The 25,524-nt window shown below is 40.9% G+C and overlaps 1 protein-coding gene across 1 annotated transcript in view; it reads right to left on the bottom strand.

The window, feature by feature from the left end:
* DPP8 (dipeptidyl peptidase 8) overlaps positions 1-25,524 on the bottom strand; it is a 1,004,126-nt gene that overhangs the window by 657,449 nt on the left and 321,153 nt on the right. Inside the window, exon 6 of the mRNA XM_044077448.1 lies at positions 7,562-7,675. Within this exon, the coding sequence (XP_043933383.1) occupies positions 7,562-7,675 (114 nt within the window). The remainder of the gene's footprint in view (positions 1-7,561; positions 7,676-25,524) is intronic.

The raw sequence follows: 25,524 nt of genomic DNA, 5'->3' as shown, positions 1-25,524 counted from the left end.
TGTTGGGCAACTAGCCTGGTGATGTGAATATCCTTGGTGAATATTGACACTCCTCCACCTTTAGTGTTTCGGTCCTGGTTTGGTGGCCAAAAAGTGTGGTAAGAGTTGTAACCTGGTATTGCAGGGGTGCTCTCTGGAGCCTTGAACCAGGTCTCAGTTACTGCACAGATATAGATGTTCTCCATTTTTAGGAGTGCCTCGAGAGAGTGTATTTTGAGATTTAGACTTCTAGCACTGAGTAGCATTACCTTCAGATTTTGCATGCTTGTACCTGTTACGGTGGTGGTTTTGTCCTTTGAACTTTGCCTAAAAAAGGCACTATAGGGGGTGGCAAGAGCCTTAGCCAGTAACCTAAATCCCAGGGGCGACAGGTGCAGACCATCTCTGGCAAAGCATCGTGGTCTGTCGATCATGTCATCCCAAGCAGACGGATACTGGATCCCCTTTGAATGACACCAGAAGCTTAGCCAATTGTTGAAATCAATCATTTTGTCCTTATATTGTGGTATCATTCTGGGTGAAGGCAGGATGCTACTCAGGGCTAGGGTCATACCTGCCTGGGCCACATAATCTGAGAGCTCTTCCATGTCTCTTTTCATGTAGTCCAGGGAGGTACGTCTCAAGTCATTCACTCCAACATGGACAATGACAGAGTCATATTTGTACTTGTTGTGGAGTGACTTGAGTGCATGCGTTATGTGGCGGATCCTGGCACTTGACAGGCAGCTGACTGTAATTTTCTCCTTGTTCAACCTGGTGAGTGGGACATCAGTGTGCCGGACTATGGAGTCACCTATGACTAAAGTGTTAGGTACGTTGTCTTGCCTTAGGGGCTGTTGCTGGGTGGCACACTGGTGTTGTGAACTATGTGACACTTTGGTTGTGACTGGTGTTTGTTTGCGTTTCAGCTTCAGAGGTCCTTGTTGCTTGGGCAGGTTACAGTTAAGGGCCTCTGCATATGTGGATTTAGTGTTGCTATATGTGGGTGGTGGTGATGTGGGTTTAGAAGGGCTATGTGTTGCTTGAGGTGTAGTGTGGGTGTTAACCTTCTCCTCTTGACTGTCTAGCACAATCTTGGGTGGAGAGAGCTTTGCTTCCATTTTGGCTATATAAGTGCATCTCTCACAGGTTGTAGTGTTGGGTGGTAGGAAAAGAGGGTTGTCTGTGTAAATGAGACAATTGCTGCATTGCCCCAGTATGCCCAGATTCACTAGGTGGACAGATGAAATCACCAGTAGCTGACCCTTGGACATGCCTGGTTTGGTGCGCTTTTTTTTTTTTGTAAAGTACAGGAGCTGTTTTCCCGCACCTTAGCAAGGTACTTTGCAATTATAGGCTGTTTAGTGCCTACGATTAATTTCTCCTTATTAACAAGGAGAGTTGAGTGCTTGCATCAGTTTAAGGCTTCCTATTGCTTTCCAGCAGGTATTAGAGCAAGTGCTAGTCACAGGGATGCTTAAAGGTAAGATGAAAAAAAAATGCAAACTGCAGTGTGCACTAGAGAATTTAGATGTGAAAGTAGGTAACTTAAGTTTTACCTGTTTAAAAGGTTAAAGGTTTAGTGGAGAGTTACTATTTTTAAAACAGCAAGATGGACTGAAATGGGTGATCACTTTTGTATTCTAGTACTATGGAATACAGTTGGATGGCCAATAAATTTAAATAGTTGAAGGGGAGGGTCAGGTAATTGCTGATGAATACATTTCTCTAAGATTTTAGAAAGGGGGAGAGAATAGCAACAGGGCAGTAGATTGAGAATTCTGAAGCGGGATCGCGTTTGTGCACAGGGATGACATGAGATATTTTCCAGAGGACAAGTACATACTGTTCAGATATGGAGTGGTTTATTATAATTGATACAAGATATAAGATGGATGGGGCAGCTAGTTTTAGAAAGTCACTGGGGAGGTGGTCTGTGGCAAGAGTGCAGTGTTTTAGTTTATTTAGGAGCCTTTTTATAAAGTTGGTCTGAATGGTTATGAAGGAAAACAATGTAGGGTTGAGTTCTGTTGGGGTAGGGACTGAAAGGAGTGCTGTAGCACTGGAGTTAATGAGGGAGGTTATGGACTTGATACAGTGATTGCTGAATTGAGATGTTATGCAGTCAAAGGTCTTTTTTGTGGAAGAAGCAGGGGTGGTAGGTTTACCTGGGTTGAGGAGATAATTGATACTTTGCCAAACTTTCTGTGGCTTATTAAAGTGCTTTTGTTGACATGTTTGGAAATAAGATTTTTTTACCCTGTTTGATTTGTTTTTTAGTGAGATTTCTCAGCTGTTGGTAAGAAATTAGGTTGTCTTTATTCTTGGATTTTTGGTACCATGACGAAGCCCTATCTCTTTGTCTAAGTGTCTGTTTAGTGTCATTAGACAACCAAGGAAGTTGTTCGGCACTGACACAGACTTTCCTAGTGGGTGCGAGGTTATCTAGTTGTTGTTGCTTGCCATTCGGCTTTTCCCGGTAAGGGGTCACCACAGCGGAACTCCGCTAATGATTGGCAGTAGATTTTTACAAAACGCCGAGGTGCCAGCTCAACGCCCAACCTTCAACAAAGGCAAGCCCATTTACGCATGCATGTCTTTCGAACGCTACCCAACCACAGGGAGAACATACAGACTCCACACAGAAGGCACTCCCAAGCCCAGCCGAGAATCGAACGGGAGAACCTCTTGCTGTGAGGTTGTGAGGTTATCTAGTATTTGGAGAAATGTTTTGTTAAAATATTGAACAGCAAGATCTAACTGGAGGGTTTTTAATGGAGACCAGTCACAATGCTGTAAAAAGAGGGGGAGAAATTCTTTGTGCTGTGGACATTTTTGTATATGATGTTATTGTTTATGTGAAGTCTTTTCCTAAGTAGAATAGTGGAAGAGTGGTCACTAAGTGTGTCAGGAAGGCAGCCAGCTTGATAGTTTAGGTTAGGCTTGTTTGTGAACATCCAGTCTAAAAGTAATGCCTTTTTGGAGTGTTTATTAATTTGTGTGGGAGAGATAATGGTTTGTGAGAAATTATAAATATAATATAATAATATAATAATTAAAATAATTATAATATTATATTATATTATAATAATAATTATTATTATTATATTATATTATTATTATATTATTATAATTATATTATGTATTAATATTATAATTATTATAAATTATATTATTATTTATAATTATAAATTATAAAGTTGGAAGGATTATTAGAGGAGCAAGAAAGCCAGTCTACATTGAAGTCTCCTAATACTATAGCTTCCTGATTAAAATAAGAGTATGCCCAGGATAGTAGGTATTCTATGATAGGCAGGTTATATCCAGGGGTATATAGGTAGCGATGATGACTATAGATTTGTGGGAGTTGATTTCCAGACGAGCAGTTATTGTTTCACAATTTCGCATGTCTAGGGGAGGGTGGGTCAGTTGGACAAGCTGGAGGGAGTCTTTAAACATGATGGCAATACCTCCACCACTTTTGTTTAGTCGGTCTTGTCTGATAATGCTATATCCACTGGTTAGTATATGTTTGTCTTTAATATGTGGTTTTAACCAAGTCTCAGTGTTGACAGCTATGTCTGGGGAGTAGAGGGTGAGGACAGCATGGAAGTCAATTATTTTGTTGGTGATGCTTCTGAGGTTGAACTTAGTTATTAGAAGGTCAGAGTTTCTGCATTTAGAAGTGGTGAGATTAGAGGGGGGTACTGGAGGTTTTGATTAGTAGGGTTGGTAGCAGAAGAGGGGGGAGACTGTGATGAGGCAGGGGTGACTTGTGTGAGGCCTGGGTTTGGTTGAATGTCAGCTTGGAGTTTGATTTCAGTGAGAGAGTGGAGCAGGACATGCTTGATCTTTACTGAAAAACTGTGATATTTAAAAGGTGACTGTTGGGGGGGGGTATGTGTTTGGGTGTATTTGAAAGTAAAGAATTGGGAGTTGGTACTGCTGCTAAGGTGAGCAGAGATGAAAATATCTGAGTAGGAGTGTTGGTGGTTAGAATGGGTAGGAAGTGTAGGGGAGTAATAACAGATGATGTGGAGATTATGACAGAAAGTGTGATGATAGCTTAAAATACATACAGAAAGCAAGGGTAGTGCAGTAGCAATAGCAGGTAAGTAGGTCATGTTAAGAGTGAGATGGTAGAAGGGAAAATTATTTATGGGAGTGAGAGGACAGTGATGTGGGGATAAGAGTAAGATAGAAGTATATGTTATAAGAGGTGATGTCAGGATTGGTTAAGAGTGATTAGTATTTGGGAGTTGTGGAGTTGTATTGATTGGATAATGTATAGGAGGAGTAGGACTGGTGGTTATTGTACCAGGTTGGTGTGTGGAAGGGAAAGGATTGGTGGCTGTTGTGTCAGGTGGGGAGGTTTGTAATTGTCTTATGTTTCAGAGGGTGTGGTTTGGTTAAAAATAAATATAAGGAAGGGGGATGAGTGGGAATGGGGGTAGAGTAAGGGAGCAGAGTGAGCCCGAGCACGGCGAGGGTGAAAGGAGCAGGTTGACCCACGCTGTGGAGAGCAGCTTGTCTGAAAAATAGCAGCAGTATGTACACAAGGTAAGAATGGTAGAATGAACAAGAGTAGGAGATATGTGTGTGGGGAAAAATAAAGTACTATGAGAGATGAGGAAAGTGAGGAGGCCGAGCAGGACCAGAAAGTAAACAAGAGAAAAGCAGTAAATACAATAAATAAGCAGTGCACTAAATAGTAACAGTAACAAGACTGCGGTGGTGGTGCTGCGGTACTGTTGTCGCCTCACAGTAAGACGTTGTCCTGTTCGATTCTCAGCTACAGCATCTTCTGTGTGGAGACATGCGTGAATGGGCATACCTTCATTGAAGGTTGTGCATCAGGGCTGGCAACTCGGCATGTAAAAATCTACTGCCAATCATTAGCGGACCGGAGTTCTGCTGTGGCGACCCCTAACCGGAAAAAGCCAAAAGACACAACAACAACAACAACAACAACACTAAATAGTAATAAAAAAGGGGAAGTGGAGGGGAAGGCACTTAAAAGGAAAAACAAGTGCAGGAAAATAAATTATGCAGCCTGATAGAGGGACATCCCCTGTTAGTTTGTTAGCTACTGGGTAATATACAGTGGATATAAAAAGTGTACACACCCCTGTTAAAAATGCCATTTTTTTGTGGTATAAACAAATAAGACAACAATAAATAATTTCAAAACTTTTCTCATCTTTAATGTGACCTATAACCTGTACAATTCAATTGAAAAACAAACAAATCTGTTAGGGGAAAAATATAAGAAATAAAAAAAATGTACAATAAGCTGGTTGCATAAGTGTGCACACCCTTAAACTAATACTTTGTTGAAGCACCTTTTGCTTTAATTACAGCATTCAGTCTTCTTTGGTACACACCTGCCAACAATTAAAGAGACTCTGATTATCCCCAAATAAAGTTCAGCTGTCCTAGTAGGATTTTCCTGACATTTACTCAGTTGCTTGCTACAGCAAAAGCCATGGTTCGCAGAGAGCTTACAAAGCAGCAAAGGGATCTCATCATTGAAAGGTATCAGTCAGGAGAAGGGTACAAAAAAATTTCCACAGCATTTGATATACCATGGAACACAGTGAAGACAGCATCAAAAAGTGGAGGAAATATGGGACAACAGTGATGTTGCAAAGAACTGGGCAACCCTGCAAAATTGATGAAAAACAAGATGAAAACTGGTCAGAGAGGCTGCCAAGAGACCTACTGCAACACTGAAGGAGCTGTGGGAATTTCTGGCAACTACTGGTTGTGTGCTACATTTGACAACAGTCTCACGTATTCTCCATATGTCTGGCCTATGGGGTAGGGTTGCAAGACGGAAGCCTTTTCTTACACAGAAAAACATCCAGGCCCAGATAAACTCTGTAAAACAATACATCAAGTCTCCCAAAAGCATGTGGGAAAATGTGTTATGGTCTGACGAGACCAAGGTTGAACTTTTTGGCCACAATTCCAAAAGGTACATTTGGTGCAAAAACAGCACTTTGCATCACCAAAAGAAAACCATCCCCACAGTGAAGCATGGTGGTGGCAGTATCATGCTTTGGAGTTGATTTTCTTCAGCTAGAACTGGGGCTTTAGTCAAGGTTAAGGGAATTATGAACAGTTCCAAATACCAGTCACTTCTGGCCCAAAACCTTCAGGCGTCTCTAGAAAGCTGAAGATGAAGAGGAATTTCACCTTTCAACACGACAATGACCCCAAGCATACATCAAAATCAACAAAAGAATGGCTTCACCAGAAGAAAATTAAAGTTTTGGAATGGCCCAGCCAGAGCCTAGATCTAAATCCAATAGAAAATCTGTGGGGTGACCTGAAAAGGGCTATGCACAAGAGATGCTCTCGCAATCTGACAGATTTGGAGCGCTTTTGCAAGGAAGAGTGAGCAAATATTGCCAAGTCAAGATGTGCCATGCTGATAGACTCCTACCCAAGAAGACTGAATGCTGTAATTAAATCAAAAGGTGCTTCAACAAAGCATTAGTTTAAGACTGTGCACACTTATGCAACCAGCTTATTGTACGTTTTTTATTTTTTATACTTTTCCCCAAACAGATTTGTTTGTTTTTATATTAAATTGTACAGGTTATATATATATAGGTCACATTAAAGGTGGGAAAAGTTTTGAAAAGATTTATTGTAGTCTCATTTTTTTTTATATCACAAAAACCTGGCATTTTAACAGGAGTGTGTACACTTTTTATATCCACTGTATTGGTTCACATTTAGTTTTATTACCTTATCTATAATGTCTGAGTGAGGAACTGTGTCAAAGGCATTAGCTTTGTCATGGTATGCCCTGTGTACTGATTTCTCTTCATCCAAGCCCAATGTGAGTTTTTCAAAGCTGTGTGCTATGTTAAGGAGATAGGACATACCCTTCAGAAACCCAAATTGATTTGGGTCAATGGACTTTAGGCTATCTATCTCTGTGTTTATGAAGTTCATAATGATAAGCTTCAATGTTTTACGGATAAGGTTTGTTACACTTCCGAGTCAATAATTCTCAGAATCAGTGATAGTGACTCTCTTGCATAGGGGAGGATCACAGCTACTTTCCATACCTCAAGGCATGAAACCAGAAAAGAGGCTGAGGTTCAACAAACTGGGGAATGGGTAAGCAAGACAGTACTGCATACTGACAAGGCCTCTTCACATCAAGAAGACCTTTCAGGACTTGTGAAGAGATACTTGAAAAGGGCTGATGTGGTATTGTACGTGGGAGGCTACACTGAGACAGGAGAAGATGTTAGAATGAAATATGTCTACAAATAGTTTAGATATGCCTACAGGAACTAAGTAGGTAGGGCTATTAGGTGTCAGCTCAGGGCAGTGGAGGATATTGTTTTCAGGTATCAGCTCACGGCAGTAGAGGATATTGTTCTTAGATGTCAACTCAAAGTAGAGCTGGCTTATTGTTCTTAAGATATCTGACATAGCAGAAGAAAGATATGTTATTGTCTTTGAAAGACATGGCAATTGTTTGTTCATAAGTAACTACGAGCTGGGTGAGTAAAGTTTTACCTTTTACATGATAAGCAATACAAAACTACTAAACACTTACTTGTCTGTTCAGCTTCTGGACACCACCAATAGCCTGTGTAACGGTTAAATTCCTCCTGTAAAACATATGTAGCTATTCCAGCAGATTTTGGACTGTTTTCTGTATTAGGCAGTCCTACAGTAAAAGAGAAAAAGTAGTCTGAATTCGGTAATTAAAAGAGATTAGCTATGCAACACTTGGGTCATCTCATCTCAAAATTTATCTACACTATGAAAGTGCACATTAAAATGAACAAATATACCATACAAAATACATAATACAACAAAATCAATCAATATGATCAAAAATCAATTTATAAATCCCAAAAACTTGCTGAAACTGAGACATGTTATCACATATAAAGTATCCTACATGACAGCTACCTCAAACCAAGTGAAGTTCAATTTTGCATTGAAGATGCAAATCCTTGCACCACATGATTGCAGCAACAGTCTGAAAGCTTCTAGGAAGCTCCTGACAGTTGAGCAGAGGAAATAACTCAAGCACATGTGATCCCTGACTGTGTATGAACAGCTACACGTAAAGACCCATTTCATATGGAATTCTCGAGCATATCAGCAACGTGTGTGGGAAAATAATAGATGGGAAACACTAGCAATCCTCACAATCCAAATAAATACTCTGGTTTCAGCATTCTGCAAATACAAGCAGTCCTCAAGATCCCTGCAAATACAGTTTCTTTTCAACATTTTTCTGAATCTTTGAAATACTCTTCTGCAAATACTAGCAGTTCTAACAATCCCTGTAAATACTCTGGTTTCATCATTCTGTAAATACCAGTGGTTCTCACAATCCCTGTAAATATTCTGGCTGCAGCATTCTGTACTGACTGCAGTGGAAGGAATGCCATCACAGGAAGCTCTCAGTATTTTAGGACTACATGAATTAAGAAAATGACAAGGTAAAACATTACCCAAAAATCTACATTTACTAATGCTAAAATCATCTGTTTGTCCTTGCAATGAACCAGAATGGAACTCAATCAAATACAAATCCCACATCTGTCTTGTGGCACAGACACAGTAAATGGCAGTAACTGATACAGTCACAGAGATTATGCAAATATTTTACCTTTCTATGAGCTACCATACACAGACTAATATTATTGTAATATTTTTATATCTAACATCAGCCTCACTACCCCGTTTTTAAAATAATGTTATTAAAATATGCTACTACAATGTTAATGCCATTGTCAGGTTTTGCTTTTAAGTATGTCTAAGGTAAATGAATCCACTAAGGTATATGAAACTAACTCTGTCACTGCAAAATAATTCTTTCATAGCAAATGTGAAGAACAGCTTGAAATATTTAATTCTCAAGAGTAACCTTACTAACCTTCTGTAAATGTTTCACATAACACTGTTATGTCTCAATCAAAGCTTTCTTTATATATACAGTTTATATTTTCATTACATACTAACTTTTCTAAGAGGAGTAGTCCATATTTTATATTTCATACCAACTTTTCTATATGCCTCACTTCAATACAAAACATGTTAACATTAACTTCACCTACCTTTCTTTAATTGGCCTGTTCTTACATCATTATATTTCACAATATTCACATATGCAAGCCCCTGCAAGGTATGTAGTTTTCCTACTTCTGAGTTTTGCTTAATTAAGTAAATAACACTTGCATCTATAATATTGTTACTAAATTCCATCTAGTTTGCTTGTTATTGTTTTATTATTTATTTGACATCTGTTTACTGGGTAAGTCTGACTGGGCTAAAAGGTGCCCATTTTTAGCAGAAGCCCGGGGGAGAAAAGCTTCACAAACGCAATCTATCAAAAATCAATTACAGATACTTTAAATCACAAAATACCATGTAACACTACAAAACAATGGAGTGAATAAACATAATGAGAAAAACACAGAACATGTTTCATAGTAGAGTGTAATGAAAAACACTAACATGATTTGGAAAAAACAAGTAATGAAAAACTCATCAGTCATATTATTACATAGATTAGTATGCTATAAATAAGACCTGAGACAATTCAAATAATATATTTAAAAGAGATATTAGAGATTACACGATTAGACACAGTGAGAGAAAAATGACAGATGTCTTGGTATGAGAGAGCGTGTTCATATTAGGGTTATAGAAGGAAGTAAGGATGGAGAGAGAGAGATTATAAGAAGAGTGCAGGGTAGGGTGTATTCAGTTAGCTTAGGTGAGTAGGGAGGAAATAGAAAGAGAAAGAGGGAGAGGAAAGGTCGGCAAAACAAAAGTGGATATGGTAAGGAAGTGGGAAAAACAAAAAAAGGACTGGAGTAGGAGGTTGGAGAGGGTTGTGAGGTGTGACTTAGGCTAAAGGGGGCGAGTGAAGTATAGTAGGTTCAGCTAGGATTGGCGCAGGAACAGGTCCATGATTTTGTACAGTATTCTTTTAGGAAGCATTTAAAGGTGGGTAGGTTAGAAATGGTTCTGCTCTTACAACATAATAGTTTGTATACATACAATGTATGTTGAGGGCTCCTAGTCAAGAGTTTGTAGCTTATTTTATGACTGTTGTGCTCCAACTCCTCAAGTCTTTCAGTGACATAATGCATGTTCAATTTGTTCACTGTAGCCTACTGGCCCAGATCATGGATGAAAAGGATCCATGAACCAACTCAATTACCTAATCAGCAAAACAAATAAATAAATGAAACTTCAACACAAAACATTTTCTTCTCTCAGTATTCTCAATGGGTACAGGGGAGAGCAATCTAAAAAGACTGATACAGACTGGGAAACAGCTTAAGGGCACAAAGGACACTTCTGAATTACTAAAAGAGACTTTCATCTCTGTATTAATGGAAGAACAGATAGAAGAGTACTACAGCTCTAGGAAAGGAAGAAGGCAGAGGAAAGTGAGAGATGGAGAGACAGTCTAACAAGTCGAGAAACAGGAGAAAGGGAAAAAGTCAGCTTGCAAGAAGAAAAAGTACAGATGCAATTCTGATCAAACTACTCAAAAACTTTGAGTCAACCTGTCTGACTCATTCACAGAAATTTCTGGTAAATCTCTGACCATCTTAGATGTAGCAGAAGACTGGAAAATTACTTCAGTTGTTGAAGGACTAGACCAAGCAACAAGTCTTTGATGAACTGGCAGGGAAGGTGACAGAGAAGATCCTTAAAGAAAGATGTGAGGCTTTTTCAAAAGGATAGCCAGCTTCAGGACCCAACCCAACATAGCTCCACTGCTAAGAAAAGCTGACAACCAAACCTCCTTCTGTTCTACATGATAACTGCACGGCAAAAATAATGGAGTATCAGTGGATGCAGTCTATCTGAACTTCAGTCGGGTGTTTAGGCTGGTACTACAAATGAGACTACCCAGTAAGATGAAAGGACTATGGGTAGTGCAGACTTGTACAGACTGGGTGGGGGAATGGCTGTAAAGAACCTACAGGGTGACGATTAGAAGAGGCTGTCAGAAATGTGGGAAATGACCAGTGGAATGTTGTAAGGTTCAGTACTGAGGCCTTCTCTGCTCGGCACACTGACGTATAATAAGTGGGGTGTGTTAAATACATAGATATATACTATAAATGTTAATGAGCTAGCTATATTAATTAAAATGTTATGTGTTCCACAGCATTTCCTGAGAGTTCAGGTTGATCTCTTGACTCAGTGTTATTTATTAAGCCTCCTGAGATGACAATGTCAGAGTGGAGAAAATATCTACCATACATGAAGACATACATCTGCAAAAGTTGAAGAGATACATTTTTTCAAAGGTTTCTGTTAAGAGAACTATAAAAGTATAATTCTAATTGGAAAAAAGGCACAGATTCAACAACTAAGATTTCTTTCATTACAAGGGGAACCTTCCAATAAATGAAAACTGAATCCAAAATTTTGATTTATTCCTCAAGCCAAGTGGATTAGATGAAAAAAATCTATGGGGATTCAGTGTGTAGCAGTTGTGTGTGCTGATAGAGAAAAGGCAACAAAGAGTACAAAAGGTATTTAACTCTGATTTTATTTTTATGAGAAAAAAACAACAAAATAAGAACTCTTACTAATATATTCAGTAACGATTGCCAACCAGAAATAATTTGCCATTTATTAGACAGTTGTTCTTTACACCACCAGGGGGATCTACATAGACTATAATGGTATACACTGGTTTCCTCCCACATCCCAAAGACATGCAGTAGGTGGACTGGACACACTAAATTGGCCCTAGGTGTGAGTGCCTTCTGTGGAAGGTTGGGCACCAGGCTGGCAACTCGACACCGTAAAACTCCACTGCCAATCATGAGCGGACGGATGATCCGCTGTGGCGACCCCTAACCGGGAAAAAGCCGAAAGAAGAAGAAGGTATATATTACTGACTTGAAGAACAGAGTTAAAGACTGAGAGCCTGTTGAACAGCATCATTCTCTAGTAAGGGATACAATATTTTGTGGTATGATAAATGACGAAACAAGGGGCAGACTATTAAAGTAACAGAAGTGACCTTACCAAAAGCTGCTAATGTTTGCACTGCAAATGAAATTGCTAGTACACAGTTAAAATAAAGAACTGATGAGAAGGAGATAAGTAAAATAAAATGGGAGACAATAAAGCAGAAAAATTAGAAATAAGAGTCAGGATGATTTGAACAGCAATAAATATGAAAAAGACAGCAATGATGCAGTGTACTCTAGAGGGATGAGGATCCACAGAATGGATTATCAGCATGAGCTGTACAGTTAGAATTCACACAGGCATTCAGGAGGCCATGGGTCTGGTGAGAAAAAGGAAATAAGGGAGGTTGGGATGGAGGGAACACAGAAAAGAGCAGACTAGACAGATTTACTGTCTCTTTTTTGCCATGACACAGATGTAATGTAAAGAAAGGATCCAAGACAGATATGTGTGAATCACTTTAATTACGACCTATCGTAGTTGCAGCTATGGGTATGAGAGAAGAAATTCTCCAGACTTTTATCAATCCTGCAGAATCTGTGCTAGAAAAGGAAATTTTGAGAAATGTGTAAATATTTCAAAAAATATGTAAGGCAATGAAAACAAATATCAAAATAGCTACTCTATAGTACTGTTTAAGTGAAAACACTTCATACTGTGACATCTGAAAATGCATGTGAAGCAGTGAAACAGCAATACAAAAATAACTGCTGGAAAAGAATACAGAGAATTGATGAAAAAATAAGTAATTAAAGTAGATCTTGATATATGACTGTGATACTTTGTCAGAAAATACTTTCAAAGCTTTGGATCTGTTTGCCACTGAAGTGAAAGCTATGCACATTTTTTTTAATATTGTGTGTGTCTCAATTTCTCTCCATTTCTGGCTAACTATTGGTACTTCCTTCTTTTGAGGCAGTCATATATGCAGCCATGACAGGTTTTGTGGTTAGGTTGCCATATCCCTGTCCCGTACTGGCTGACACAGTATTCCACATCATCATATGGATGTTCTATGCACTTCCATGGAGTATGCATGCTCCCACACCTGTGCTACCACAGCTACCATATACCATCAGTGGCTTGGAACACCAAGCTCAAGTCTCCTGGTTCTGTAAACATTGTTGTCATGTGGAGAAATATGGCAGGTCAAGACCACCACATCCTCCTCCCTGAATTGGGGCACTGGCATCTCTCACCCCTCCCCAGCCAGACTCTTTCAGCACCTGAGACTCTAAACAAACTTGGGTCATCTGGGTCATAGTCGGAGCTTACTACCTTCTATGTGACAATGTTGTGTTTGTCTGTATGTTGTTAACTTCTTCTTGCCACCATATAACACCATTACTTCAAAAGCTGCTGCTATGTCAGTAAGTAAATAAAAAGTTCTGTCTTCTGTCTCAAATCGTTGTACATAATGGAGTGAATTCTCCTTATGTTTTGGGTCATATGGAGTGTGACCAGGACTGGTAAAGAGAATTCATAGTATAAAACTAAAGACTGCATGGCTCAAAATCATTTTAGCAGTCATAGACACAGTTCAGATACAGTGCAAGGTCAGAATACCACTATGCTACAAGATTACAGTGACTTATTCTCATATTTAGGAATTCTTCCAAGAGAATATCATATACAGATAAAGCTTGATGCTGTGCCACTAATATATGCTCCATAAAATTACCATTAGCACACTTCTTAAACAGGAACTACAAAGAATGAAAATATATGCGTCAATCAGAAGCAATTATAGCAAACAGGAAGTGTGAATATTAAGTCAGTACTGCAAAGAAGACAAGATTTGCACCCGTACTGATCAAATCTTTCTGAATAGTGTGATGAATTGAGTGTATTACCTTTTGCTTACAGTTGAAAAAGTGGTTTCAAGAATGCCAAATGCTAAGTTTTTCTAAGTGTCAGATGTAAACCAGAGCTTTGGCAAATAAAGCTAGATCAAGAAAGCTCAAAACTGTTGAATTTAATATGCCATTAGGAGAGTAAGGGCCCTTAGAGATCCATTTGGTACTTCTGTCAGCAACTGAGGTATTTCAAAGAAAGTGCAGTTGTGTAAAATCTTACCATAACAATAGATATCCTTCTCTTCACTTTTGCAGTATTCTTAACTAAAGGGATTCCCTGCCAAGGGTAGCTCAATGCCTGGCCAGTAAACCAAAGCCTTAGGATTTTAAGGACATCGTACTTCAAGCATATGCTCCCCATTCGTGGTGTAGGGCACAAAGGTGACGTACATACCTTAGAACTGTAGAGCACCAGGAGGAACAACCATTCAAGGAGAGGAGGAGGAACATGAGCATCCAGAAGGAAAAAAAAAGAGAAAAGGGGAGAAGGGAGGGAGGGAGTGAATACTGCAACAGTAAAAAAAAGATCCCTATTGTTATGGTAAGATTTTACACAACTGTACCATGTCCTTCCATATCACTGTTGAGGAATTCTTCCCTAAAGGGGGTGTACAAAGGCTCAAGAGGAAATTTGGGAGGAGGAAGGCCCAGATGAACCCTCCAGAAAACCATGTAGGATACCTATGGCAAAGCTAGCCCTTGTTCTGGAAACAATATTCAATTTGTAATGCTGAGTAGAGGTATGGACAGATAACCAAGTAGCAGCCTCAAGGATGAAAATGGTATCCAAGTCTTTGAAAAAAGCACCAGAGGAAGAATACGCCTTTACAGAAACAGAAAGGCTTTTCCCATGAAAGGAGTAACAAAAATAAATGGCTTTAGAGATCCATGAAGAAATGGTTTGCTTAGAAACAGCCAAACCTTAAGATCTAGGATGAAAAGAAACAAAAAATTGCTCAGACTTGTGAATGGCCTTAGTCTTATCCAAATAATACCTGAGCTGTCCATGCAAATCCAAGGTGTGAAGAACCTTCTCTTTAGCAGACTCTGGAGAAGGAACAGATGTGGGCAAATTAGTAGACTGATTGAGAGACAATTCATTAACCACCTTGAGCATAAAAGAAGGATTAGTACGAAGAGACACCCTGTCCCTATTAAAAACTAAAAAAAAGAGGAACAGCCATAAGGGCTTGAAGCTCAGACACCCTCTTAGCTGAAGTAACGGTCAAAAGAAGAACAGTCTTGCATGTACAATGCTGCAAGGAAGCTGAAGCTACAGGCTCAAAAATAGTCCAAGTCAATTTTCAAGAACAAAATTAAGGTCCCAGGAAGAAGGAACAGGTTTACTGGGAGGTCTAATATGAAGGACGCCTTTACGAAATTGTTTGACCTCAAACCTAAAGGCTAAAGGAGGAGTCAAAGGCAGACAAGCACAGATAGCTAAGGCATGAGCTTTAACTGATGAATACGCCCACCCAGCATGAAGCAATTCACATAAGAGATAAATCAAAGGAATCGCCACAAAAAGTGGATCCTGATAAGGAGCAAGGCACCAGATAGAAAATCTTTTCCATATGGACACAGACAGAATTTCTTGATACAGAGTTTCCTGGCCTCCTACAGAACCTGAACCAAGTCCTCAGAAAATAGATAGCAAAAAGGGATCAAAATCCTATCATCCACAGTGTCAAATGGAGAGTGGACAAGTGAGGATGGATGACAGACCCTTTTTCTTATTTGAGTATGTCCGCCCTGTGAGGTAACCTGGGTCTATAATACGAGACTGAAAAGACAGAGAGTGAATGGCTTAAACATCAAAAATGCCTTACCTCGAAGTCACTATTGTGCCCCCCACACCTCCCACTAATTATATATACCAACTCCGAGATCGCACTGCAGTGAGGAAAGGGTAATTTTTCCAATCTTCGCTGTACTGCGATCTCACAAAAAACACATCAATGAACTGCATTTCCGATGTTAAAGCCGTTCGATCTCCAGACTCTTTAATTTCATGATAGGAACCCAGGTAACCTGTGGTTATTGTCCCTGGTTAGGTGCAGAAGAAGATGGAACCGATACTGTCTGTGCCAAAAGGGAGTCACAAGCAAGATTTTGGGGGAGTCTTGCTCTATCTTGAGCACCCTCAGTATGACAGGAAGGAGAATTTAACATCCACTTCCAAGAAAAAGATAGGGCATTCACCTTCCATGCCAGAGGACTTGGGACCCTGATGAATAGGCCAAAGACCCTGAACCTTGACAGGGCTGAAAGAATCACCCCAATCCACTTCTGAGGATTCCAAAAAAAGTTCCTGAGAGGTGATGGGAACTGAAAAGGAAGCCCTAAGTTAAGAATCAGCTGATGAATCCACCACTGAAGCTCTAGTTTGGGGCATGCAAGAAGAGGGACTAGAAAGTCCAATGGATGACAGTGTTGGAGCCATACTGACATTAGGAACCACTGTAGCTTCCTCATATGGAGTTTGGTAAGAGGTAGCATAGGAATGGTGGAAGCCATTAATCCAAGAGCACTTAGAAATTCTCTGGCTGTAACTAAGACCTGAGGAAGAAGGGAATGAAAAAGGCAATTAGAGCAAGAGCCTTGGGTGGTGGCAGGGAAATCAGTATAGGAATGGTCTGGAGCCTGCAACCAAGAAAAAACATGATCCTGAGAAGGACTCAGCAAGTATTTTGGAAATGTATCGTAAACCCTAGGCTTTGCAAGAGGCAAATAGCTGGGGAGGAAGCCTGAATGAGTAGGTCATCCAGGTGACGAAAGATTTGTACTCCATCATCCTGTAAAAGGCAATCACAGGAGCGAGGCATTTGGTGAAAAAAACTTGGGGTAGTAGAGAGGCCAAACGTCAAATCAGAGAACTGAAAATGCAAGGAAGAAACAGAGAAACTCAAACATTTCTTGAAACGGGGATGAATTGTGATGTGAAGATAACCATCTTGAGATCCAGAGAGACATGGAAAGCATGAGGAAGAAGTAGAGGAAACACAGTCTGGAAGGACAGCATTCAAAAGGGAGGGATCTTCAGAAAGGTGTTGAGCTGAGAAAGGTCCAGAATGGGCCTCCAGGTACCTTCTTTCCTGGGATCAAAAACATTTTGGAACAAAACCCCTTTTCCTCTTGGGGAGTGGGAATTGCTTGGATAGTGCCTTGAGAAAAAGGACCTGAAGCACATCTGGAAAGAAAGGCAGCTATCCCTGAGGAGTTTGGGGAATGCCTAGAAAAGGAGGAAAGGATTTCCAGACTATGAAATATCCCTGATGGATGATGGACAGAACCCAAGAATCCTGAGTGATCCTTAATCAACTGAGAAGGGACAGGGAAAGATGAAGAGATAAAGGGACCTGACTTAGAAAGGAGGGAAGCAGGTAGTTCCACAGAACCAGGGTTGTCTGATAAAGGAAGATTCTGAATAGTAGGAGTGTGAACAGACTTAGCAGGAAGAGCCTGTCTAGAAATCTTCTTACCTTTGGGAGGAGGGCGAGACTGTCTATGAACAAAAGCAGGTTTAGAGGAATAATTCCTCTAAAATCTAGAAATAGGTGAAACAAAAATATGTTTAAATTCCCGCAAGGCGTTGCCCTTGTCTTGCAGGGCATTAAAAAGCTCAGCAGCTGCAGAACCACAGAGATTTTTATCATCAAGGTGAGCATTCAACAATTTAGCCTTAATATCATCAGGCAAAGGCAAGATTACTGCTTCAGCAGAGAACCAAGAGCAGCAGCTCTAGAAGGAGATTCAGCTGCATCATAACTACATTTAATAGAATGGTGAGTCACTTGGGAAGAGGAGCCCAACAAAGAGAGGACCAAAACCTTCCCCTCAGAGTCAGAAAATTCAGACAAAACCTGAGAAGTCTGAGAAATAAGAGCCACGACAGACCTGGTCATATAGGTCTGATAAGTAATAGCCCAAAAGACCAGGGTAGCAGCAGTATACACCTTTTTGCCCAGCCATTCCATGGCCCTACTGTTCTTGTCAAAAGGAAACAATGCAGTAGAAGGCAAGAGCTTAGAAGGTTTGTCAGAAGAGAAAGGCTCAGCAGAGGGACATTTGTAAAGAAACTCACATTCATCAGGCACATTAAAAACCTGTCAGGCTTTTTAGGGGCTGGAAGTTGGGAATCAGGAACTTGAAAAGCCATTGAAAAAGTGTCTAACAGTGCAGCTAGGACAAGAGGAACAGCAGAGGGCTTAGGAGACTCACATCTACAGGAGTTCATAATACACTTTTTGGATGTCAGAAACCTAAGACCAATCTCATTCAAAGAGTTTCATCATACAAGAGACAGTATCGCCAAAATAGAGCTCTTCAAAGGGAGAATCTGGGCTAATGGAATTTTCCTGCTCAGAACCAAAGTCCAATGGAGAAGGAATCTGAGAAAAGTATGCTAAGGACTCTTTCCCCAAGTCTAAGTCTTCATTAGAACAGTCCTGCTCCCCAGGCCTCTTAAGTGGAGTAGATGACCAAGGGGGAGCAGGGACATAAATTCCCTAGAGAGGCTTCAAGGCCATGAGTGCTTTAAACAACCCCTGTGTAAAAAGTACAGTTGTGTACTATTACCATTAATGTAGATGTTCGAGTGTATTCACTGTTGCAGTCATTACATTTGGGTAATCTGCCGGCAGGTTGCCCTCAGTCAGCCTGATTAACAAAGTCTTGGGTCCTGTGTCGGTTGCTGTCCCTTCTTCCATGACATCAGAGGTATAAAACATGCAGCCGATGCCATTACATCAGTTTTTCTTGCCCCAGATGTCAGGTTCCCCCCAAATGGGGAGCAAAATATATAATTAAAAACACAAAAATATACCTCCAACCAAAAGCAAATACACCAAAAAGGATTTTAAGCATAGTAAAAGAGAGTACAGGTATAGTAAGAGAAAAACAGGGGGCTGGAGGGAGGGTAACCATGACTGCAACAGTGAATACACTCGAACATCTACATTTATGGTAAGTGTACAAAACTGTACTATGTCCTTCGTGTTTCACTGTTGCAGTCATTACATTTGGGTAGATTCCCAAAGCTATGGATGGAAGGATGGACTTATACAGCATTAGGAGCAGCTATAAGGCCCTGCAAAACAGCAGTGGCAAAGCCAGCTCTGGATTTAGAGAAAATTGGTAAGTGATACTGCATGGTGAAAGTATGAACTGAACTCCAGGTAGCAGCTTCTAGAATATCCATGGTAGGAACACCTCTGAGAAAGGTTGCAGAAGTAGATGTAGCCCTGGTGGAATGAGATCTGATCCCCTGGGGGATAGGTTTTCCATGGTGCTTATAGTAGAAATGAATGCAATGGCTTATCCATTTAGAAATGGTTTGTTTTGAAATAGCCTTCCCCCCTGCCCCTGCAGCAAATGCTACCAGCAGTTGTTCAGATTTTCTTCGAGATTTAGTCCTGTCCAAGTAGAATCTAAGTTGTCTGTGTATATCCAATGAATGCAGAATCCGCTCCCCCTTGTTCTGTGGATTGGGAAATAAAGTTGGCAAATTAATGAACTGATTAAGAGCCACACTGGATACTACCTTGGGTATGAAGGATGGTTTGGTCCTGAGTGACACACTGTCTGCATGAAAGATGATGAAAGGCTCCACTGACATAAGGGCCTGTGATTCAGATATCCTTCTAGCTGAAGTGATTGCTAAAAGGAAGGTTGTTTTCCAAGAAAGAAATTTTAAGTCTGCAGTAGCTGCTGGCTCGAGAGGAGGTAGAGTGAGTTTCTCCAATACAAAGTTAAGGTCCCAGTCAGGGGTTGGAGCTCTCCTAGGTGGTCTCAAGTTTTTGGCCCCTCTGAGGTACTGCTTGAGCAGAGGATGGGAGAAGAGGGGAGGTTGTGTGTTGTAATGAGCTGAAATGGCGGAGCCATGGATTTTAAAGGAGGAAAAAGACAGGCCATTGTGAAGCATCTCGGTTAAGTATTGCAAAATCTGAGGTAAATTGGGCACTGCTGTGCTCATCCCTTGAGACTGATTCCAGGCACAGAATCTTTTCCATTTGTCAGCATAAGATTTTCTAGTACTAGGTCTTCTCATCTCCAAAATGACATCCATCACAGGTTTGCTGAGGGATGCTAAGGGGGAATTTAAATGATTAGCCAAGCTGTAAGATTCAATGTTGGGAGCTAAGGGTGCAGGATTTGGTTCTCCTGCTGAGACAGTAAAGAAGGTGTCTGAGGCAGGTGCCATGGAGAAATTTGTGACATACTGCGCAGGAGTGGGTACTAGTGTTGGCATGGCCAGTCTGGAGCAATCAAAATCATTTTGGTTTGTCCTGTTTGACTTTTAACAGAACTTTGGAGAGCAGAGGCAGAGGGGGAAAGGCATAGAGTGATAGGTTTTTCCAGCTGAAGGACAGAGCATCCACCTTCCAGGCTTTTTTGTGAGGAGTTCTTGCGCAAAATTTGTCCAACTGGTAGTTCTGGGGTGAGGCAAAAAGATCTATGTCTGGGTGCCCCCATTTGCTTGTCAAGATATTGAAAATCTGTGGTTCCTATTTCCATTCGTGTGGGTCCATGAGATTTCTGCTTAGTTCGTCTGCCAGAATATTCAGTTTTCCTGGCAGGAATTGAGCTTGTAGTTGTACTTGGTAGCTCAAGGTCATGTTCCACAATGCCATGGCTAGTCTGCAGAGGGGGTAGGAATGTGTACTCCCCTGCTTGTTTATGTACCACATAACCGTGGTGTTGTCTGTCTTTACCATTAGTTGTCCTGGATGAAGGTAGTCCTTGAAGGTTGTCAGAGCATTCTGTACAGCTAGCATTTCTTTTAGATTGATATGAAGGTGCATTTGATTTGGGCTCCATTTGCCCTGAATGCACTTCCCTGCCAGATGAGCCCCCCATGCATAGTCTGATGCATCTGTAGTTAGGGTATGGGTGGCAGGGGGTGGTGTGAATGGCAGTTCCTTGTTTTGGTGGAAGGCTTCTGCCCACCATAGGAACTCCAGGCGTAGGCAAGGTATGATAGGAATCATTGTTTCCAGGCTGCGACAATGTTGACTCCATAAACTTTTTAAGTACCACTGACGTTTCCTCATATGCAGTCTTGCATATGGAATTAGAAGAATGCAGGAGGCCATGAACCCCAAGGCTTGCAGTATTTGTCTTAGAGATTGCAGGGTTTTTGTGGCCATCTGTTTGAAGTAAGTCACCAAATGAATTTGCTTTTCTGGCGTGAGGAAAGCCATCTGGGCAGTTGTATTCAAGCTTGCACCCAGAAATGTAATTTTTTGAGAGGGTACCAGTTGTGATTGCTTTTCGTTTATGGTGTACCCTAGACAAGTTAGAACCCTTTTTACAAACGCCAGATGTTTTAAAAGTATGGCCTGGTTTTCTGTCTGAATTAGACAATCATCCAGGTATGGATATATTTGAATATTTCTTTGCCTACAAAATGCAATTACTGGAGCCAGGCACTTTGTGAATACCCTGGGCACAGTAGACAAGCCAAAGGGCAGTGCAGAGAACTGATAATGCAAGTAGCCTGCTTTGAAGCGCAGGTATCTTCTGCAAGATTCCCTGACTGGGATATGCATCTAAGCCTCTTTTAAATCTAGAATTGCCAACCACGCATCCTTGTCTAGCATAGGAAGTAACTGATGAAGTGTCAATATCTTGAATTTTGGAATGTCCAGAAAGGCGTTTAGAGTAGACAAGTCCAGAATTGGACATCATGATTTGTCTTTTCTGGGTACCAGGAAACCTTGTCCCTTTTCCTCTTCTGGTACTGGTTGAATAGCCCCCATGTTTAAGAGGGGAAAGTACTTGTTTCTGAGCCTCTGCCCACTGATTTGGGGGCAGGTCTGGCCACCCGTTTGGAGATGGCAACGTGTGGAAATGAAATCTGTATCCCTGGGACATTATATTTAAAACCCATTTGTCCTGGGTTATAAACTGCCAGTTTTTTGCACGAAGAACAATTTTCCCCCCAAAGGGGCAGCTGAGAGGTAAGTGCTTGGTAATTTTAAAGGAAAGTCATTGAGACTGTTTACCATGGGGTGGTGTCTTGTTATTTCCAGATTTGGAAGTGGAAGCACCCCATTGCTTAGTTCTGAGAGTCCCTTGGGACTGAAACCTGGTGCTTTTGGTGTGTCTGGTTTGGCTTGAGTGGATCTGGAAGGAGCTGGAAAGGACCAGTTCTTAGTAGTATCTACTAAATCTTGGAGGTTGCACTTGTAAGAAATCTTTCACAGTTTGCATAGATTTAGCTTTATCTTCCATCTTTTTGAGAACTTCTTCAGCCTTATTACCAAACAGACAGTCCTGATGCAAAGGAGCATCCAACAATTTTGCATGCCTTCTAAGCACAGATCCAGTAATAGCAGCCCTGCAAGAGGCCTCTAAAGAATCAAAACCACACTGCAAAGCATGTTTTCCAACTTTTTCAGCTGAATGCAATAAATCCTGTAAATCTTTATTTCCCACACAGTCAGAAATCAACATCATTTTCTGTTTAAGCAGTCCCATGATATGCTGTTGATATTTTGGCATATAAAATTGACAATTTAAAGCCCTGATTGCCAAGGTTGCAGAAGTATAAACCTTTTTACCCCATCTATTCAGTGCCCTGGAGTCTCTAATCAGAAGTGGTAGGATTTTTAGCAGTAGAAGCCTTAATACCCTTGGGCCCCTGAGAAATGGTTTCAGGGTCCGCAACAGGATTTTTGAAAAGGGATTTGTGGGACTCAGGAACCCTGTAGTACCTGTCTGGTTTACTAGGAGCTGGAGGCAGAGAATCAGGGGCCATACTGGAATCCGACAACATATCATCAACAATGACTAGTACAGGAGGTATAGCCAAAGGCCTATGCTGAGGAAGAAGAAAGAAATCCCTAAGCCTTTTTTTGGATTCAGAAAATTCCTGACTTTCCCAGTGGAAATGCTCCCTTAAGGTATGTAAAGTTTCCCCAAAAGAAAAGTCCTCGGGGGGGGGGGGGCAGAGGGAATGGAATCCTCTGCATCAGAATCCTCATAAGTAGGTATGGACAAATCCAGGTCCTTAGAAGAGTCAGAAGAAACTCAGACGATTCATAGTCAAGCTCAGCCCTAGGCCTCTTAGAAGGGGGAGGTTGACTACCCCTGATTAGAGTAATTAAATCTTCAGCCATTCTGATCATTTGTTTTTTAGGCATAGGAGCTTGAACATGTGGCCTGGGCGTCATTTTTTTAGACATAGATCGAGATTTAGGCCTTAGTATTGAAGGTGGCGTTTGTTTAATATGCAAGTCTGTAGGCCTGAATACACCCTCAGAAGCCGGTGCTGGCACAGCGGCTCTAGATCCATCCAAGGTAGAGACATCTGCGGGTTCCATACGTGAAGCATCTCGCGGCATACCGGACTCTGAATGGGCCTCAGTAGAGGCCTGCGAATCAGAAGTAGCGGGTATCAGGGGCTGCAAAAGCGCCTCACTGAGTACTGGCGAACTGGCGATTGGCTTAGGAGAAGCGTCGTCTGCAGTTTTGGACCACAATGGCCTATCTCTGTCTTTTTCTTTGCGTTTTTTCGGTATTCCGGTAGTCAGATGGCTAACCGATATCATTTCTGGATAATTAAACCGAGAACTGAAATATTTAGAAGCAAAAAATACCGACGACGGATAGTGCCCTGATTAAATAAAGCACAAAACCAACAGCAAGGTACATCGTGGTCAGGGCCTGGGCAAGGAATACAGTACAAATGAAAATCTTTATGAGGTATTTGCTTCCCACAAATAATGCAATTATTAACTTTTACTAACATCGGTAAGGAGCCAGAAAAAGTTTCCCCAATGGGGTACTTAGCTTTTAGATGAAGACTTCGGTCCTGAAACTCGAAAACGAAAATTTCAGGAATCAGCCGACCGGCACTTGCAAATTGCTTCTGCTTCGCGCACCGCACAGCAAGAAAGACTGATGTAATGGCGTCGGCTGCATGTTTTATACCTTTAACAACCTGACGTCATGGAAGAAGGGCCAGCAACTGACGCAGGACTCAAGACTTTGTTAATCAGGCAACTGAAGGCAACCTGCCAGCAGATTGCCCAAATGTAATGACTGCAACAGTGAAGCACGAAGAACATCCCTGCCATTCACTCTGGGGATCTTTGTGAGCAGGGGAGATGTGCTTACTTTTTTTCTTCTTCAGAGGGACATCAGCCCTAAAGACCTTAAAATGTCTGGACTCTTGCCAACACTCAATCAATGTAGTGGGAATCTCCTCTCGACCAAAAATCTGCAGAAAGCTCCTCGTTCCCTCAAATATGATCAGTCAAGGTTCCCTCTGAACAGCCACAAAAGATGTCTGCATTGCCTCCGACAATCCATACCAGCCTCCTATGTGGATGCAGCAAATAAATCCATTAGAACAAACTGGATGATCCTCTGGGCTTTCATCACCCTTGAAAGACATGTCTGGGGGATGAGGTACAGCAGCCAAATCCAACCTAACTTTTTTGGTCTTCTTCTTGGCAGACGGCTGACCCTTGGGATGGGACAATTCTGCCATATCATCATGTGCCAGCAACTTAAGACATTGCTACTCCAGATAGACAAAAAAGAAGAAACGGCTATGAAGGGTCTTAGGGCCAAACACTTGACAAATCTAGCACTTAATATGGCTGTGAGAAGGACCAAGCAAAAAAGTCACTGCTTGTGATGGCCCTTTTGGGTAATCTGTCTCCCATACTGACATTTTTCCCTTTTTGAATGACATGTAAACTCACAATACGGCTTGGTAACCAGCATAAACAAAGGAGCGTTCAGACCGATGACTGAAGATGGCATTTGGACTGGAGGCAAAGAAGTTCTGAGGTATGCCACCTTTTGGTATATTAGCCAGATGTTGGGCCACTCTTAGCAGGGAATCCCTTCAGTGAAGAATACTGTAATTGTGATATGGAAGGACACATGTAACTGAAGACTTGAAGGAAGTTGTAAACATAATTATCAATCTATCAGCGCTGGGTCAGACATCAATACAGCAACACAGCAATGATGCTGAAGAAATTAAGACAACAAAATTTCAAGATAAATAAGGGTAAATGGAAAATCAAAAAATCAGACTGACAAGTCTGAAATACATGGGGAGTACTGTAATGTCAGAGAGATCTAAAACCTGATCCAGAAAAAAAATCTGAACTACTCTTTCAATACGAAGGCCGCAAGTCAAGCAACCATTGCATTGTTTTCAAGAAATGGTTTAGCATCTTGAAAAAAATGTCTTCCTTAAATGTCCAGTCTTTTCTTTCATGGAAAAAATGCATTACATCCACGGCTTGCATTCAAAGCTGATAAAATAAAAGTTCAAATTAGTTGAGAAAACAAATGCTTGGGAAGATACATGACTTACATATTGGAGCAGAAATGCAAAGAAAAGGGAAGAAATATATTGTTTTGGCCTGCAGTGCCAACTAAAGGAGAGCACATTTGTATGTAACAATGTCAACTGCAATAGATATATTAACAACCCAAAGAAAGAGATGCTATCTTACCCAGTTCTAGATCATCCATACAGCCAATGGGTACTGATATGGTCCAGTTTAGAGAAGGCATGAATAACATAGTTGTAGATTATCACTCCAAGTTCTCTGAAACAATCACACTAACAAGCATGAGTGGAAATATGATTAATGCACAGTGTTCTTATGAAAAGGGACACCCGACTCTCCTGTATTTGACAATGGTTCACAATACACGAGTCAGG

This window comes from Protopterus annectens, chromosome 7.part0, assembly GCF_019279795.1.
Source record: "Protopterus annectens isolate FY-2018-M chromosome 7.part0, PAN1.0, whole genome shotgun sequence".
In the NCBI taxonomy this organism is placed as follows: Eukaryota; Metazoa; Chordata; order Ceratodontiformes; family Protopteridae; genus Protopterus; species Protopterus annectens.
This window is presented reverse-complemented; position numbering and strand designations above follow the sequence as displayed.